General features: G+C 40.2%; 1 protein-coding gene and 1 pseudogene across 10 annotated transcripts in view; both read left to right on the top strand.

The window, feature by feature from the left end:
- Nucleotides 1–19,425, top strand: part of Mapkap1 (MAPK associated protein 1) — a 233,627-nt gene that overhangs the window by 14,857 nt on the left and 199,345 nt on the right. For 8 of the 10 annotated variants that reach the window (XM_063227619.1, XM_063227611.1, XM_013153476.3 and 5 more), the window contains one exon: nucleotides 17,711–18,037. The exons of the other annotated variants lie outside the window; for them this stretch is intronic. In XM_063227619.1, the coding sequence (XP_063083689.1) occupies nucleotides 17,779–18,037 (259 nt within the window). In that variant the 5' untranslated portion in view covers nucleotides 17,711–17,778. The remainder of the gene's footprint in view (nucleotides 1–17,710; nucleotides 18,038–19,425) is intronic. 10 annotated transcript variants of the gene reach the window in all.
- On the top strand, nucleotides 1,988–17,737 carry LOC134470902 (large ribosomal subunit protein eL39-like; annotated as a pseudogene).

Here is a 19,425-nt window from a genome sequence, read left to right as displayed (position 1 = left end):
TAAACCTTTTTGCCTTTAACTTTGGATGTTGGGCGTTTTGTCTCAGCAATAAGAGAAGTGACTAAGACAGACAAAAATCTGTCAGTTTTGCTTTTAGCTTAATTATCATCTTTCATTTGTTCAGTCCATGTTTGCTGAGTCTGTGTTAGTTGCAAGGCATAGGTCTGAGCATCGAGCTGTGGAAACTATAGACACAGCCCCTGCTGCCAGGGAACTTGCAGTCCACTGAGGAAAAGACACCCTGGGTTGGGACTGAGCTCAGGAGGGCAGATCTTTAGGCATATTGCAGTAACAGGGGCCAAAGTGAGTGTGGTGGGATGCCTGTACTGGACTAGGCAAAGTCAAATCTTGGGGCAAGTGTTACCTAAATTGGAATCAGAGGCGTGAAGGAGAAAGGGATGTGTAGTCAAGTGGGTCAGGCAGCTTTCTCATTGCTGGACAAAATACCCAGTATTTGTGACTGAAAGGGGGAGAAGTTTATTTTTTATTTTTATTTATTTTTTTTGTACCAGGGATCCAACTCAAGACTTTGTACTTCCCAGGCAGACACTTATGCCACTGACATAAATCCCTGGCCCTTACTTGGTTTTTTTCGTTGTGGTTGTTGTTGTTCTGGGCAGGGGAACAAACTCACGACCTTGCACCTGACAGGCAGGTGCTGTGCTTCTGAGCTGTATCCCTGGCATAGGAGAGGTTTGTTTCGATCATGGTTGTTAGTCCATGGTCAGCTGGTTCCAAGGCAGAAATGGCATGGCAGAATGGCATGGCAGAGGACAGCTGTTCACATCGCGGCAACAAGGAAGGAGAGACACGCACACATACGTACTGAAGGAGCCTTGTGCAAGAACATACCCTTCCAGGTCATGTCCTTTGTGACCCATCTCCATCCAGTTCCTGACGGCACATTCTGTTGATCCCATAAATGGATGGATGCATTGATGAGTGTAACACCCCTGTGAACCAGACACCTTCCAAGTAGGTGACCCTGAAGAGATGTGTTTAGTTTAAAACCATGACACCAGATGACAAGACAGGGAGTTTCTAGAAAGACATTTGTTCAAGGGTAGGAGAGGACAAGAGTCAGTGTGGCTGGAGTAGAAAAAACTAAGAGGGTGAGGGAAAGATGGAGCTGCATAGATAGCAACTTTCAGTCACATTGAGGCATTTGTACAGCCACTAAAAGATTTTAAGACAGGTTAGGAGACAGACATATTGGCCTAGGTGAGAAATAGTGGCTTGTATTGGGTTACTGAGATGAAGTAGATCTAGAAAGAGAAAAATTAGTATGCATAAGATTGATAAATAAATGTATAGGATTTATAGAAAGAAAAGAATCAAGAGTTCTGATTTGGGTTTTATTTTATTTTAATTTTTTTGAGACAGTGTCTTGATATATTGCCCAGGCTGGACTCAAACTTGAAATCTTTCTGCCTCAGCCTCCTGAGTTTGAGACTATGCATTTGAGGACATCAGAGATAAGAAGTCCTTAAGTTTTGTTTTCTAGTCTGACTGAAAACTGTACAGTGCTAGCAGGTAATTTTCTGTTAGGCAAACTGGGAAGGACACTGCTAGTTGAGCCCTACAGTGGGGCAGCAACTTAGGGAGGTAATGTGATCAGAAATAACTGAGCCCCGAGAAACTGACTTGCGCTGCTTCTTGGCAAGTAGGTAGTGGGATTAGGAGTGTACCCTGCTTTCCAGAGCCTTTGTGTTTTCTGTCATATGCGTCACCTTTCTTGGTTTATCTCTTTCAGTTTGCTCCTAAGTGAAGGAGAATTACAGATTCCCTAATTAAGTACCAGTGGACAGCAGGTCGCTGCCGCCAGAGGCACTGCTTTAACCTCTCTTTTTGGTTGCTCAGGCCCGCATTCTGATGCAGGAGAGACGCTGCTCGAGTGTGTGGGGATTTGCTTCTGCAAAGGCAGGTGGTCTGCCAGGACTTCTGCCATCAGGATTCATCTCCCTCCAATAGAAATGAGGTTGGCTGCCCCCACTCATGTATTTCCCTTTTTCCCACAGAAAACATGCAGAACCTCCCTTATTAACACACCCACCCCGGTATTGGGGATTGACCTACATCTCCAGCCCCTTTTTATGTTTTATTTTGGGACAGGTCTCACTAAGTAAACTTGCCATCTTTCTGTGTCAGCCTCTCAAGAGTGGTGGGTTACAGGCATGTGCCACTGTCCCAGCTGGCATATCTCATGGTGTTCTGAGGAATTTCATATTTTTTGCCATAATCAACTTGAATTACAAATTTTAAAATAATTTTTTTATTACTGATGGTAGTTCTGCTAAATTAAGAACTTTGTTGGGATCCCTAGTTTGGGATTACCTAATCTGAAGGAAATGCATTATGGTTTGTAGTTTACCTGTGTCTACACCTTCCATCTTTTTAAAATATTGAGATATAACTCACATAAGAATTTTAAAGTGTCTCATTTGGCTTTTGTATCATTGCAAAGTTCCATAACCCTTATGAGAATCTCATTTCAAAACATTTTTGTTACCCTAAAAAGAAATGTTGAATTCATTAGCAATCTTCTCCCAACTCCTGGGCTTTAATAATCCACTTCTTGTCTCTCTGAGTGTGCCTGCTTTGATCCTTTTATATAAATTGTACAATATGTGGCCTGACTACTTTTACACAGCAGAATGTTGTGGTTTCATATATGTTGTAGCATGTATTAGTACGTCCTTTTTATTGCCAAATAATATCCTAATACACACTCATATGTATCATTGTTTATTCATTCTTGGGTTATTTCTGCCTTTGGCTATTATGACTAATGTTGCTGTAGACATCCAAATACAAATTTTTGCATGATCATGTGTTTTCAGTTCTGTTGGGTATATGCTGGGTTGTCAGTCATCTTATGTTGACAAATATTTTGAGGAACTGTCAAAAGTTTTCCAAAGCGACCTCTGCACTTTACTTTCTTGTGAGCAGTGTATGTGGTTGGCCTTCTTTCTACTTTTTCTCTCCTAGTGCTATGTATTGTTCTGGTCTGGTCTGGTCTGGAGGCAGCTCTATCACAAGGAGTTCGTGAGCCTTTTGTGGGAAAATTCTAGTGTTCTCTGTTCAGTCAGGTTCATTTGAAGGCATGTGTGTCCCAGACCTTACCGGATGTTAGTGATAGGAAGTGAAGAAGCCTCACAGTACTTTCCTCTCAGGGGCATCATTGCCCAATAGTGTAAAACTTTTTATTGGGAAATGGAAGTTTCTCAAATTGAAGAAAGTGATTGCCTAGAAATTCATTAGTTTACTCAGCATGGTTTGCAACTTTAGGCAAAGATTGACTTGATTTTATTTTTTTTTATAGCTCCTGGGTTTTTCTCAGTTTATTTTAATAATTTCCATTCTTTGGGTGTTCTTTCTTTACGTGGTTTGCTTTGAAAGTTGTTCTTATCCATTGTTTTATCTGCCACTTGTATGTTGATGTCACCTACATTTGTTGAGAATCTTGTTCCAAGTTATCAGATTTGTGTCTTGCTGGATCTCTGCAATCCATAATCATCTCAAATTCATTATGTCTGAATAATAACTCCTTATCTTCCTTCTACCTGTTCACTTATTCCTTCCTTGAATTCGTACTTTCTGTAGTTGGTGCTACCGTGCAAGCCATAAACTTTCCCCTTCTCAGCCCTCCACATCCACTCAGTTACCAAGTTTTGCCAGTTTTTCTCTCTTAATTTTTTCTTGAATTTATACAACTGACTTTTACTGCTTTACTTCATATTTCATCATCTCTTCCTGGGGCTGTGGTCACAACTTTATAACTAGTCTTCTGTCTTGTCTATCTGGTTAATCTGGAACAGCTGCCAGAGAAAGTGCTATTCTAATCAATAGTTTTGAACTCCACATAGGTTTAGTAAATACATGTGTGTTCTGCTGTTTCCTGCTTGTCCCACTGTCTTGAATGCTGCCTTTGTTCCCTCTTCCAGCCTTCCAGATTCTTATCCTTGAAGGTTCATTCATTTTGGACTGGGAATAATAGTGATCATCATAGTAGTAAACATTTGTGTAGTGTGTACCAGGTGGTGTTCTAAACACATAGCACATTAATTTACTCAGCCTTCGCAATAGTCCCATGAGGCTGGTGCCAAAGTTATCCCCATGTATAGCTGAGAGAATGGAGACACAGAAGTTGTTGCTTTCCCTAGACCACGTGATGAGGAGTTGAGCTCAGGTTTGAATTCAGGTGATCTGATTCTTGACAACTCTGTCTCTTTCTAGCTCTCCAGCTCTACCCCTGTGCCTTTTCTCAGCCTCCGCCATTCCATTGATTTCTCCCACTGCGAAACATCTTCCCTTTGGCTCTGCTATAACTATTGGATAGCCTGGTGTTAATATGCAGAACAGGAATGAACTTTAAATGCTTGTGATCAAGGAACTGGTATTATAGATTGTTTCCATGCCAGCTTTTGTTTTTTTCTTGCTATTTTTTTTTTGTCTTTTTCCTTTTTATCGGTACCGGGGATCGAACTCACGACTGTCTGCTTACAAGGCAGGTGCTTATGCCGCTGAGCTAAATCCCCAGCCCCCTTTCTTGCTATTTTTAAGGTGACTTCGTTATTTTGGCCTTATCATCTCTGGGAAGCCTTGTCTGAGTAATCTGTTTGCATTTAGATATATTTGCTGGTGTTTCTGTAGCATATTGTTATAGACCTCTGGCATTCCTCTCATTCTTTATCATGACCCTTTTTGCCCCCTTGTAGGATCCTTGCTGCTCTGTGAGGGGGTCAAGCATGCTACTTCTGATTGTGAGTCACCTTCACAGAGCCACATGGTTCGCTCTCTCACCTGTGATGCCACATCCCTAGGTAGGCTGTCCAGGACTGTTTTATTTACAGCCACAACCTATGACTCCAGGTGGCATTACCATTTGTCTTTCCTTGGAACTGCTTTTTCCCATAGCACTTTACCATACGATTTCTCTATTTTGTCTGTCCTCTCTCATTAGCATGTGAGCTCCATGAGCGTAGGACCTTGCTTTGTTCTTTGCTGTAGTACTTTCCTGCATCTAGAACAGTCCCTGGCACGTTGTAGACATTCTGTTTTACTCAGTGAATGAGTAAATTCAACAAACAGGGACTGCCATGGCAATGTACTGGGTTGTTTAGTAGAACAGTGCAGTGAAACAAAGAAGGGAACCACTGACATGGGATTAGGAAGATTTCCTGTAAGAGCTGACCATTAAGCTGGATTTTGAATAACATGTAGGACCTTGCCAAGTGAAAAAGGACCAACAGGCTTTTTAGACTAAGGGATACATTTGAGAGAATGGAACTCATCTTTGTAGATGTCTTTGGTTCTCCTTAGAGTAGAACAAAATTTCAGAAAATGCATTAAGAATGGATACCAGAAGTTGAAATAAATACTAGTTTAGGAATTGTTTAGACCCGAGAAATTTCAAGCATAGATTTTTAGTTGCAAACGTTTGTGGTTTAGTCTTGGTAAAAACTGAAACAGTTCCAAGGGGAATTGGAAATTAATACGAGTTAATGGCTTCAAACCATACAATGCTGCAGGGTTTCTCAACCTTGGCATTATTTGCATTGACATTTTGGGGAGTATAATTCTTTGGGGTGCTGTTTCATGCATTCTGCTATGGTTAGCAACATCCCTGTCATCTTTTCACTGCCTGCTAATACCCAGTCCTCATTGTGACAGCCACAGATCTCTAGACATTGCCAGATGTCTGAGAATTTCTAGCTCAGAACTACTACTTTAGATCCATGTGTTACTATTAGATCTTCAGCAGATGATTTGGGAAGAGAAAGATTTATACCTTAGATAAAGTAATCGTTCTGAATCTAGAATCAGATAAAAAAAATTTTAAAGTGGGCAGTACCTTAAAAATGATACCTGTATGACCATGATGAAGGCAGAAGTAAAGTATTTTTAAAAGTTTTGACCCTGGAGGAAGAGAGCAGATGGGCAGCTGAGTGAAGCCGGGCTCTAGAGAGTGCTCAGTGTCGTCTATGAAGGGCTGTAGGCTTGTTTTCATTTTCTACTGCTACATGACAAGTTACCGTAAACTTACTGACCTAAAACAATGCAGTATTTGTTTTCGCATTTGGGGACTGAAGCAGGTGGATTACAGGTTGGAGACCAGCTTGGACTACTGTACATACCCACCTCAAGCTTAGATTAGACTACATAGCAAGACTGTCTCAGAAACAAAACCAACCAGCAATAGCCTGTGCTTCTGTCCACCATCGAGTGTGTGTTCCCCTCTGAGGCTAACTATGTCTTCTCACAAGATTTTCAAAATCAAATGATTCCTGGCCAAGAAGCAAAAGCAAAACCATTCCTCAGTGGATTCGGATGAAGACTGGTAATAGAGTCTGGTACAACTCCGAGAGGAGACACTGGAGGAGGACCGAGCAGTGAGTGTGAGGAGTTGTACATGTCCTGCAGCACATATACCTCCTTGGAGGTCACAAGGTGATGCTTTCTTTATCATGGTCAAGATGATATCACCATATCAAGCTTAAAAAATGCCATTGGCTAGACAGTTGAACATGCTTCATCAAGAATCTTAAACTTTGTCTGTGATCAGCACTAATGGGTCAACAATAAATATTTGAAACCTTAGAATAAAAACAAAACCTAGCAACCAAAACCTCCGCAAGAACCCCGAACACAGTTATGATCTCCCATGAGTCAGGAATCAAGGCTTCACCTCAGTTCCCTGCTCATGGTCTCAGAGATGAAATTAAGATGTCAGCTGGTTTCTTTCTCACCTAGGCGCTCAACTCTGGAAACAGCTTCCAGATTCTCTCAGGCTGTTGGTAGGATTTATTTCCTTGTGACTGTATGGTTGAAGTCCACCTTTTCTTTTTAGCTGAAGGCTGAGGCCCCTTTTCTTGCATCTGGTGGTGGGTGGCCAGCTTGTCTGAAATCTGCATTTATAGAGGCTGCTTTCAGCCTTGCCGTGGGTAGTGTTTCCATAGCATGACTAGTTAATTCTTCAAGGCCTGCGGGAGAGTTTCCAGCTTAGAATCTGTTAGTTGGCTAAGACAGAATGTCTCCTACCCCTTTGTCTCAGTCTTTTGGGTATTATAAGAAGTCAGACCCCACTTCATGCTCGGAGCGGGTGGGTAACAGAGGAGTCCATGGACACCAAGACAAATGAAGTTTTGGAGCTGTCTTAGAATTTGGCTCCCACAAGCACAAGGCAGTGGCTGAGTGTTTTGTTTTTTCTCAGCGCTGTATCTAATGCTTGACTCATAGTAAGTGCTTTATAAATACTTATCAACTGAATGAAATCTATGGATTGAGTATTGGGTAGACAGTTGAATGGTATTTACAGTTTAAGCTCCTGAGCCAGTAATTTCATGTTGGAAAAATAGCTAGTTTCTTTCCATTCATATTCTTCACTCTAGATAAAACTATAAACATTTTTACCTCAGATCTTAAAGTAAAACCTAAAATTGTTTATTTTCACTAGTGTCAGTCAAGTCTTTTTATATCAGAGAGAGAACACCCTTTAGAAAGATAATTTAGGGCTACATTGCACCAAACTGGCAGATTTCTTGTAACAGCCAGAAATGTTGGCAGGTTTGGAGTTTTAGGGGTGGTGGGTGGTTAGGTTGTCTGAAGTTTCACAGCTTACTGCTAGCTAATAAATGTTATTTCTAAGCACTCTGACAATACTAATTGTTTTATAATAGCTGACTAATATTCTAGTCTAACTTAGAACTTTATAGTTTGGTGTGCTTCATATTTTATGCTTGTCATTATAATAAACATTGGTTTAGAAAAATTTAGATTTTCAATTGTCTATTGCTAATGCCAGTTAATCTCCACAAAATCAGATATTGTTTCTCAGTAGACCTTTACTGTTCATACAGATGAAGAGAATCTGAGGATGTTCCAGCAGATACTGTAAATTTCCTGGGGTATCAATTTTAGTGGTATTTTCCCTGTTGAAACAAACACAGCTGCCCTACATTATAGGGTAGAATGCAAAATTTTATTGAATTCTAAAAATAAAGTTCTTATGGCACGTTGTTGTAGCTGGCTGCTCTAGGTCCTCTCATGCCTTGATCTGTGGTCATTCCCCTCTGATCTTCCGCTGTGTCTTAGAGAAATTTGAGAGGTACTGTAGTATACCAGGCTTCCTTAAAGGGATCTTTGACAGGTGCTAGGATACTAAGGTATTTAGTTGGAGGTTAGTGGTACAAGGCAAGAAAACTAAGGATCAGGCCCCTTTGTCCAAGGGACACATTTGATAGACGAGACCTTGTCTCCTGGTAGACTGGTTGTGGGGGGCTGGCTGAACCCATATGGGCCTAGTTACTCAGATGGCCTCAGCAGGCCAGTTGGAATGACATGGCTGAGCCACTCCCCATGGTCTATTATCCCTGATGTTTTCCCATGGTTTGAAAGTTTTCCAAGGCCAGAGCAGATGAAGCTGTAATTTTTGGGCTCAAAAGTTCCATGGCTTTACTTTCACTATATTCTGTTGATCAAAGCAAATCATAATGTGATTCAAGAGTTGGGGAACTATACTCCATTTCTTGATGGGAGGATTTACAAAGGCAGTGGCCTTTAAAAGAAAATCTATGTGCCTTTGAGCAAGTTATTTAACTGTTTCAAACTTTAGTTTAAAAAAATCTACAAAACGAGAGTATTAATTCCTTTTTCCTGAGGGATGGATTACAAGGATTAAATATGCTGTTATGTGAAAGGTGGTTAGTACAGCTCATAGTAAGAGCACAGAAAATATCATATTACTATTCCCCTTGTATTTTTGCCTCAGGAAAGCGTAGCTATCCTTAAAATGCCACTGCCTTCTTTCTTGAAGCTTTCTATAAACTGCCTGTCTCGGAAAACATTTTACTGTAGCATCTTCTATGCAGGTTGGCGTGGGCATTGCCTTATGTTGTAATGTGTGGTGTGTAACAAGGCTTCACTGCCGAAGCTTGTAATGCCTGAGGCAGGGGAGGCCAGTGTTCATGTGTTTTTGTAGGATTCCAGTACCTGGCATTCAGATGATGCTTACTGAGGGAATCTCCCCTCCCCTCCCCTCTCCTCCTGCTCCCTTTTTTTTTTTTCTCTTTCTCTTGCTCTTCTCTTTCTTTGCGGACAGTCTTGCTATGTAGTTCAGGGTGGTCTTGAACTCACTGTGGAGCCCAGGTTGGCCTCAAACTCAGGGATCCTCCTGCCTCGGTCTCTGGAGGCTGGAATCATAGGCATGCATCACCATGCGTGGCAGAGTGAATCTCATTCTGAAGAAGGCACAGACATTTCTTTCTGTTGTTTTAGTTTAATCTAGTAAGTAATTTTAGTTAAAGTGTGGAGATAAAAAGGAAAAAAATAAACTGTCTACATATATGGTCTTGTTGTTTGCTACTTAAGGAAATTAGACATAATCACACAGCGATGAAATTAGGCATATTCACCTGGATAGAATTTTTAATTCCCAGAACAGGGAGGAAAAAAAAAAAAAAAAAACCCTCAATTTTTGCTAGCCTAAGAAATAAATGAGGGTCTAATTTAGAATTAAATTGGAAATAGAGAAAGAAATTTAAAAGCAATAAAGTGCATTTTATTTTAATGGTCACTTCAATTATTTTCAGATCCCAGGAGCTATGAATTCCGAACTTTAGATCAAAGAATGTTCAGATCTTGGTAAAAGGAGGGTCTGTTGACTTCTGTAAATGGGAAACTTTGTCTATAATAAAAGATTTTTGCTTTTCTCACTTATGATAATTCTTTTTGTGGAAAATAAATGTGAGTACTTCTTTAGCACTTCAGAATCAGGTTTGACTTGCCTAATGCTAATAGCGTGAAGTCGGGGTACAGTGTGGAGAGGTAAAAATCTCACATCTGCTGCTACATGTTGTTAACTCCCTTAGCAGACATTAAATCATTTCAAGTACAATAATAGTGTGGGAGGTAAATTAACTAACCATTAACAATCTTATAAATACACAATTAACATGCCAGCATTTATATGACACATTGATGGGGCAGCAGTAATTTTTGATTGGGAATTTGCAGACCTTTGAGAAGCCTCAGGCTGTTGCTTATTCAGACAAGTTTTCACAGATTGCAGGTGAAGGGAGGAGAAGCCTGTCTGGCAGGGCAGTGCGAGTGTAGAGTATTTTGAAAAAGTCCTGGAAGGGGAATGTTGCAGTTGTGTCTAGATGGCCTCCCAAAGCCTCATGCACACATAGGTGGCTGGATCTAGAGTGTGTGGTGCTGGGATTGCTTCACGGTGCAATGCTAGGCTCAAGAGCAGTAGGATTAAGGGTGTGAGTGCTGCTCGCCCTAACTCACCTGAATAAGATAAAAGGTACAGAAAGAGCTCTGGTTGTCCCTTGTTGGCTTTTGCTACCTTGTGGGTGCCACGAACTGTCTTCTCTGTTATATTCCTCTACCAAGCCACCTTGCCTTGGAGTCAGCCAGTTATGAACCAAAACCTCTACAAACTGAACTAAATAAATGTTTCTCCTTTTAAATTTGGATGTTCAGTATTTTGTCTCAGCAGTGAGAAAAGTAACTAGGAGAATTTCTAACCAAAATTCTAATTGGCAGGATTTGAACATTTTAAGTGATATTGTTGCCTGTGATAGGTTCTTAGTGAGTGGACGGCTCATTTGCTTATGATGGGTTATTTGAAGAAGGACTATTTTAGATGTGGACTTGTACCTAAATTCATTGAATTGTACCTAAATTGTACCTAAATTGCATGAATTACTGGAGATTTTCAAAAATACCTAGAGAGTTGGGGGCATAGCTCAGTGGCAAAGTGGGTGTTTAGCATGCATGAGGCTGTGAGTTTGATCCCCAGCGCCATAATACAAGCAGACAAACAAAGATACATTTAGATCTAACTGGGTATATAAAGTAAACCTTCTATGGTTTCAGGTCCAAACTAGCTGATCGCTATAATTTGTTTTATATGTGACTTTTGTAACTTTTTTTGAATGGCCTCGCATGTATGTGTTGCTTATTTCTTGGTGTTGTACAAATTGCTATTGTACAAATAACTGTTGCATTAGTAGAAGGTAACTAAAGGTCTCATCTACTACAGAACACATTTGCTGTCTTTTGTCTTCCACAGGGACCCATGGGAGAACTATGTCTCAGGCCTCAGAACCCAAAGAGCACAATTAGGATTTTAAAAAATCATTTGTAGAGCAGGGTGTGGTGGCTCTCGCCTGTAATCTTAGCACTCAGGAGGCTGAGGTGGGAGGATTGTTGCCAGTTCGAGACCAGCCTGGGCTACAAAGTGAGCTGAAGGCCAGCCTAAACTGCATAGCAAGACCCTGTCTCAAAAAGACACCCCCCCCAAAAAAAATCATTTGTACTATGACTATTTGTAACTCTTTGTTTCCTTTTGTTTTGAGAGGCTAAATAGTATAGTGGTTAAGGTCCCAAGCTCTAAGATTTGATTCTTAGTTCTACTGTGTTTTAGCTATCTAGCTTTGGGCAAGTTTCTTAACCTTTCTGTGGTTCAGTTTTTTCATCTGTAAATGGGGATTAAAAACAGTAATTATCATAATAGGGTTATTTTGAATGTTATGTGAATTAACTAATATAAAAGAATAAAACAATTGTAGTTTTGTAGTAAGTTAAGGTTAACTGTTATGATTTCTTTTTGCCTCTGGGATTCTGCTGTCTGCCTGTAGCAAATGTGCAGGATCTTCCGGCAGACACTGGGTTTTATGGATTTATCTGGAATCACTTCCCCTTTGTATTTCTCACATCTCTGCATGTGTGTTTGTGTTTTAACCGCATTGTACTTCATTATTTTTCTACACGCCATTGCAAATAGTTTGGAACTTTATGCAGCCGCATGCGTGTGTATGGAGTTAATACTAAAATTCATATTCAGAAAACAAATTATATTCAGGCTTGATATCCCCTGGAACCTAACAATTTTTCTCATGTTTAGGGCACGTTCCAAATTAGCACATATAGGTTACGTGCTCATCAGTGAACACAAATGGATCTGTCAAGTGGTAATAGTTTCCAAATTGCACCTAGAACTACCTTTCCCACATAGTAGGAACAAATATTTGTTGGATATCACCTTTTATGAGGTGATTCACCCACTAAATGAAAAACAGCTGTCATTTTGGGACATCTTTTACTGTTGCTCACTCTGCACAAAAATCCCTATTGCTTCCATTTTGAGTAACACAAATCTTAATGCTTTAAAAAAATGGGAGTTAAAAAATGGGAGAAGGGGGCTGGGGTATAATTTAGTGTTAGAGCAGCTGTGTGCATATAGCATGTGCAAGGCCCTGGATGCAGTCCCCACAGTGCATTGGTTTAAGAAGTGGAAGATAGGACATGGGAGCCGATGTACGGAGCTTGATACTGTTGTTTGTCTGATAGTGTCAAGGTGTATAAAAAGAACTATCTCTAAGAATCTAGAATTGGTTACATCTAGCCAGGTGTGGTAGTGTACATCTGTAATCTCAGGGAGGCTAAGGCTGGAGGATCCCTGTGAGTTCAAGGCCAGCCTGAATAAATAGCAAGATCACGTCTCAAAAAAAAAAAAAAAAAAAGTTTACATCCAGGAAGGAGTTCAAGGCCTAAAAAGAAAGCATATAAAGCCTAGAGCAACATTCATAAACTATGTGTTGTAGTGAGGGATTGCAAGGGGGACAGTTACATACAGGACACATCATTTATAATATCATTTATAATGGTCACCCAAGGAGTCAAATACAAAGTGCAGGAAATCTGTCCACCTACTAAAAACCTAGAGAATCCAGCCATCGGCCTGGATCCCATGGCAGTATCCTGCATGAGTTCAGCTGAAGACCTAGAACCCATGACAGTGGCTCCTATGAGTCTAGCTGGAGGCCTAGAGCCCACAGCAATGACTCACACAAGTCTGTTTCACGGATCTGCACTGAGAAGGAACAGAGGTCAGTGGTGGAATAGACAGTCTGTGCCAGTAGGATAAAGGATTTGTGCCAGCAGGTTGAGGGTTCTGCATTGGCACCAAGAAGCAGTGCTCAAAATAAGAACCAGGGCTCCCCTGAAAAGTACCACAGCCATTCTCAGCAACAAGGTCCGGAGCGCCTCTGACATTGAGAACAGCTGAGTTCCTATCAGGTAAGCCAGTGTGATAAGCTTCTCCTGGAGATCCAGTACCACACCATCCCCCCCTGCAGAACCAGGAAGTAATGCTCAAAGTGAGGACCAGAGCTCCACCAAAGTGAACCGCAGCCACTCTCAGCGACAAGGTCCTCTGATGATAACTGCTGAGTTCATATCAGGGAAGCCAGCATGAGAGGCTCGTTCAGGAGAACCAACAGCTCTAAATAACTCTTCCTCTGTAGGTCTTGTTTTTTATCTTTGTAATCATCCTCAGATGGGCCTTGCACTCTCAAGGCCACGCCGATTCAGTTCAGCTCATATTACAAGTTGATCACCCGTATCAATCCACCGCACTATGCACTTTGAAATATTGATACGTTTATTGTTTCTTGAGGAAAAAAAAAAGTATTTAGGGATCAAATAAATTTGAGTTATGTTGTGTTAGTAGATTCCCCGTTTGTGGATATTCATCATATACATGAATAGTTTGAGGCCCTCATTAAAAGTAAGAAGAAAGCTTGTTTAATATTGGTTAATAATACCTAGGTTGGTTTTTTTTTTTTTTTTTTTTTTTTTGTCTCTTTTGTTTTTATCGGTGCCAGGGATCAAACTCAAGACTGCACACTTACTTTCAAGGCAGGCGTTTATGCCGCTGAGCTAAATCCCCAACCCCAATCCCTAGGTTTTTTAAAAATTGAAAGTTATGGGGCTGGGGGTTTAGCTCAGCGGCATAAGCACCTGCCTTGCAAGCAGGCGGTTGTGAGTTCGATCCCTGATACCGATAAAAAAAAAAGAAAGTTACGAGGAAATGCAGCTAACATAAAATTTACCACTGTAATTATTTTTAAATGTACAGCTCAGCAGCACAAGTGCATTCATGGTTTTCAGCTGCCACCACCATCCATCTTTAGAACTTTTCCATCTTCCCAGACTGAAACTGAGTCATTAAAAACCTCCCAGTCCCTTTCTCCTCATCCTCCTAGCATCCTCATTCTGCTTTCCATCTCTGAATTTGATTAATAGCGGGCCCCATACAAGTACCTTTCTTTTGCTACTGGCATACTTAGCGTGGGGTCCTTGGGGAGCCATGTCAGAGTTGCCTGTATCTTTTAGGGCTGAGTAGTATTCTGTGCTATGCTGTATACCTCCTTTTGTTTATCTGCCTGCACTATGTGTTTCTAGTTGCTCATAGCATTCTTTCATATGTGTGTGTCATGCCGCATATACGAGTGAGGGATATTTAGGTTACTTTCATGTTACTAAATATTACAAGTCTGAGGTAAACATTTTTGCAGTTAGCTCCTTAAGCAAATCTCAGAAGAGGGTTTTGTATCATACATTTTGGTAAATACTATCAAATTATTCTCAAAAAAGTGCCAATTTTCATTCCTCCCATGGCAGTGCCCATTTCTCTGAACCCCTGCCAGTATTAATCTTCTAAAAATCATTTTGTTCTTTGCACCACTGGAAAGAGAGAATGAGTTGATTTTATCTATATTATGAATGTTTTAGCCTTAGAAATCAAGTATATCCTCAAATGGCGCTTAGGTACTTCTAAGCAGATTTTAAAGCTATCTCTGTGTTTCTGAAAAGCAGCATTGTTGGAATATGTTGATAGTGTCCGCAGGTGGCCATCTTGAAGGACATATTGGAGAGTAGCTTTTGTATTGGTGTTAGTAAAAAGGTGACCCTTTCTTTATAATCTTACTTATACCTGACATGCTCATGTACGAGTACGACAAACTGGATAGTCACTAGAAATGGGACAGCAACGTGTATTGCATTCCTACTATGTGTACCATCCTGTTTGCCCAAAGGGCTGTCCCATTATGGCTGTGATCTTTGGGAAACTTAGTAGTCTAAGTGTTCAAGAACATGTAGTAGGAGGTGGAAAGTGACTTGTACAGTAACACATTTCCCACGGTGGTCCTGTGGGAACTGGTATTGGCTAAATGTTTGTTGAGTGACTTACACATATTCCTGAATGTGTGAAGTCATAGTGTTTTTTGTCGGTTTGTGCATTTGAGTGTTGAGAATTAAATCCAGGGCCTTACTACATACGTGACAGGCAAGGGCTATCTACTGCTGAGCTACATCCCCAGCTCACTCACAGTGTTTTTTTTTTTTTTTTTTTTTGTCTTTTTCCTTTTTATTAGTACCGGGGATCGAACCCACAACTGCCTGCTTGCAAGGCAGGCGCTTATGCCGCTGATGCTGGAGTGTTTTGAGGCCTCTATTCTAGAAGCATTATGTTGGATAGTTGGTGTGCGCCTTTCCTCTTTCCTTCATACACTGTAATGGAGCTGATTCATTTTGCTGAAAAAGATGTTCTTGAAGGTGCTTTCACTTTGCCCTTTGACTTTTTGGTGGCAAAACACCCATTAGATATGTGGCTTCTTACTGCAGTCCTTGTGTGTGTGCGTGTGTGTGTGTGTGTGTGTGTGTGTGTGTGTTGCCTGGAAAGAATGATTCAACCTGAAGGTGGACTTGCTTCCCCTCTACCAGCAGCCCCTTGCCAGCCTTTCTTTCCTGGCAGAAGATGCTTCCTGTGATTGCTCTCTAAGGATGTTCGCGGCTCTGGCAGTCTGTGATCTTGTGATTCTGTGACAAGTGCTTCATTTATAGGTAATCCGGCGGGTGTGTATATTTCTTTGTGGTTATAGAAAAAATTATTTTTACAAGTGCAACTTAAATGCTCCTCTTTAATTTTGTAATTTTCTGAGGGATATATCTAAACTAATAAACTCATGTATCTGAAACTAAATAACCGAGGAAGTTGACACTTAACCCCATGGTATTAGAGGATATAAAAGGTCAATATGCAAGTATACATTTTTTATTCAAGGATGCCTTATTCATGTTTGCATTTCCCATTGGCTGCAGTGTAAAATAACTAGTCAATATACTATAAAGGAAAAAAGTGAGTATTAGTGTTATTACTTGACTAGTTGTTCTCCTCAGTTAAACTTCCTTTTAATTTCAAAGTCTTGTATCATTAGGTGTTAGTAGAATGATGTGTTGCTATCCCAAAGTTTTAAAAACTTCAGTTACCTGTAATGGTTTTTAACTAGATATTCCCTTATGTCCCATCTGAAGAAGAAATGAATGGCAAAACCTGGTGTTACTGTTTTTTTCTTTTTTTGTCAGTAAACAGGGATGTGCCAGGCAAGTGCCTTGCCCGCCCAACTCCATTCCCAGCCTCAGTTATACTTTTTTTGCTTTGGTTTTGCAGCACCAGGAACTAAACTGAGGTCCTTTGCCCTTTTTGGTGGTTTAATTTAGCTAGAGGGTGTCCCGAAGTCACCTGAATGGCCCAGGCTGGACCTGAAGTTGCCTCAGCACAACCATGGTTGGCAGTTACAGATAGTTCTAAAAATAAAACTCTTCTAGGACTGTCCCCGGGAACATATTCATTCAAGCTTTCACATTCCTTGTACTTCTGAATGATTTGGGGAAAGAAGGAGGTGGCCCAGAAGACCTACAATATCCTCGGTCACAAAGGAACCACGGATTTATTTGTCTGCCACCCACTTACCAAAGAAGGATAATGTATTGATAGGTTTTGTGAATATTTTACACAGGGATTCAAAACTGAAACCAGTGACATTTTTTACCGTCATCATGCTTATTAATAGCAACCAATATTTATTTACTCACGTGCTAGTTTTTTGAACACTTGCCATATCACCTATATATCCTGTTATCCATGGAACCTCTATTTATAAATGAAGAACATGAAGAGAAGCTAAAAAAATTCTGTGTTTTGAGCACAGTTGCACAGCTAGCGAGTGACAGGGCCAGAGTAGAATCTGATTCAAGGGCCTAGTTCCTAACCACTGTTGTTGTTATTATTATTTTAACCTTTGATATTAGCCTCTAATTTTGTTTTTTCCTAACCATTGTTCTGTAGTGTTTTCTTTGTTGAATATTCCCATTTAACTGAGGAAGTATCATCATATTCCTAGAATAAATATCCTTACAGTTTTATCAGGATCAAGGAAGCAGCTCTTATAATTAGGTTTCTGAAATAAGAAATTAATTCTGTAGCAGGGTAACTTTGATTAATGTTTTATTTGAAAAGCAAAATATTATCTTAAATTGAAGAAAGGGAAATATGTTTATTGGACAAAATTACTTCAGTGTACACTTTTGTAAAATCCCTCAGAAAGTGTTGTACCCTTTTAAATACTTCACAATCATAGGGCAGGAAGGAAAATGTAAACCGATGAAGTGTACTTTTGTACTTTAGCACATAATTTGAGGAAAATGCAACTCATTCCCCTACAACCTTATAAAATAATGAGAAGACTGTATGGGAGTAAAGGTAGAAAGGAAGGAAAATTTATTAACAACATTTCTGTGCTTTGAGTGACCTGACTAAGGAGTTACTGTTAATTGTTTTTGCAAGAGAACAGGTCTTCTCTCTGATACCATGGAGACTTCATTGACTACAGCCAATGTGCTTATGTGCTTATAGGATTTCCTTTTAGCTTTGACTTAATCTTTTTAAGCTCCTAGGTATAAGAATATATGTTGATTTTCAAGGTAGCATTTTACCACACTGAATTTGTTTGAAGAATGCTTCAGTCATTGTGTGCCTTATTCTTAAACGTTGCTATGTACATCATGTTTCTAGGTAGGTGAGCCTGTGAAACAATATGAAGAGGAGAAAATAGCCTTTTAAGGAAATTGGCCCACGAAAGGATGGCCTTCTTGGACAATCCAACTATCATTCTAGCTCATATTCGACAGTCACATGTGACCAGTGATGACACAGGAATGTGTGAGATGGTTCTCATTGATCATGATGTTGACCTAGAGAAGATTCATCCTCCTTCAATGCCTGGAGACAGTGGGTCAGAAATTCAGGGAAGCAATGGTGAGACTCAGGGCTATGTGTATGCCCAGTCAGTCGATATTACCTCAAGTTGGGACTTTGGTATTAGAAGACGCTCAAACACAGGTAAACACTGTCTTCTAGTCCTGTCTTCTAAACTTTAAATCAGTGAACAGTCTTATGGAATAATGCATAATGTCGGAGTAGGTTCAACAGGGGCAACTTCCTGCATGTTAATAGGAACTTCCATGTATGGCTGAGGCCAGGCAACATCTCTGTCTCTGCCAGTGTGAATGGAGTGGTTCTCTTGGAATGATTTTATTAGAACAGAGTGGACAGAAGAGAAATAGGTGGAAAAGTGAAGAGGAAAGTCATGTGCTATGTTTAGAAAGCGAGGTGCATCTCTTGTGACTGTCTTTACAGAGCAACAATCGTCCAGTAAGTACAACTACTTGGAGGCAGGTTATAGGATGACAAAATAAAGAACCTCTAATACAGAAAGCTGACCAGCCGAGGAGGATAGGCTGCTGCCTGACAGCAGGAATTGTGGAGGGGGCAAAAGAGGGCCTGGGACAACTGAGTCTTTGTTAAGGCTGATTATGCTTTTTATTTATTTTTTAACATTTTTAATTTTGGTATGAAGAATCAAACTCGTGATCTCGTGCTTGCCATATAGGTGCTGTACCACTGAGCTAAATCCCTGGCCCCGGTTTCCTTATTTTTTAAAGGAAGAAAGGTTTAATTTAGCTCATGAGGGCTGATTTTTTTTTTTTTTCTGTTCTTCTCTTTTTCTTTCTTTCTTTCTTTCTTTTTTTTTTTTAGTACTAGGAATCAAAGTCACAACCTCACACTTGCCGGGCAGGCACTGTACCGCTGAGCTATATCCCAAACCCATGAGGGCTGGTTTTTAATAGAAATTTCTACATGGGTATGAAATTAGAAAAGGTGCCCCTGGTTTTTTTTTTTTTTTTTTGTCTTTTTCCTTTTTATCGGTACCGGGGATCGAACTCATGACTGCCTGCTTACAAGGCAGGCGTTTATACTGCTGAGCTAAATCCCCAGCCCTTGCCCCTGTTTTTGATACTACCTTTATTAAGTTGGTCACTGCCTCTTGATCTTTGTTTAAAAATGCTCAACATTGATATATATCATTACTAGCTTTAAAAAATTTATTCATTGCCTATTTTGCAGCTTACACATTTTGATAGTCTTTCAAGGGGAATGTGATGAACCTAGGCTTCACTTGGATATAGTATATTGTAGTTCTGTTAGGACAGGGTGTTCTAGGAGATAATTTTTATTCTTTAGATCAATAAATAACAGTCTCCAAATCACCAGTAATAACTGGCTAACTCTGAAAGGTCATGGTAGGATATGTAGTACAACATTGAAAATATGTATGTATTTTGTGGTCCAAATATAAAGTGTACATAAAGGGTTATTGCAGGTGGAGCTGAATACAATGTACAGTGAAACCCACATTAAGGTTTTGGTTCAGAATTCACCATCCATGA

Source organism: Cavia porcellus, unplaced genomic scaffold, assembly GCF_034190915.1.
Source record: "Cavia porcellus strain 051 isolate PalLab524CR breed Dunkin Hartley unplaced genomic scaffold, mCavPor4.1 scaffold_1, whole genome shotgun sequence".
NCBI lineage: Eukaryota > Metazoa > Chordata > Mammalia > Rodentia > Caviidae > Cavia > Cavia porcellus.
Note: the sequence above shows the minus strand (reverse complement) of the source record. Positions and strands in the feature narration are given on the sequence as shown.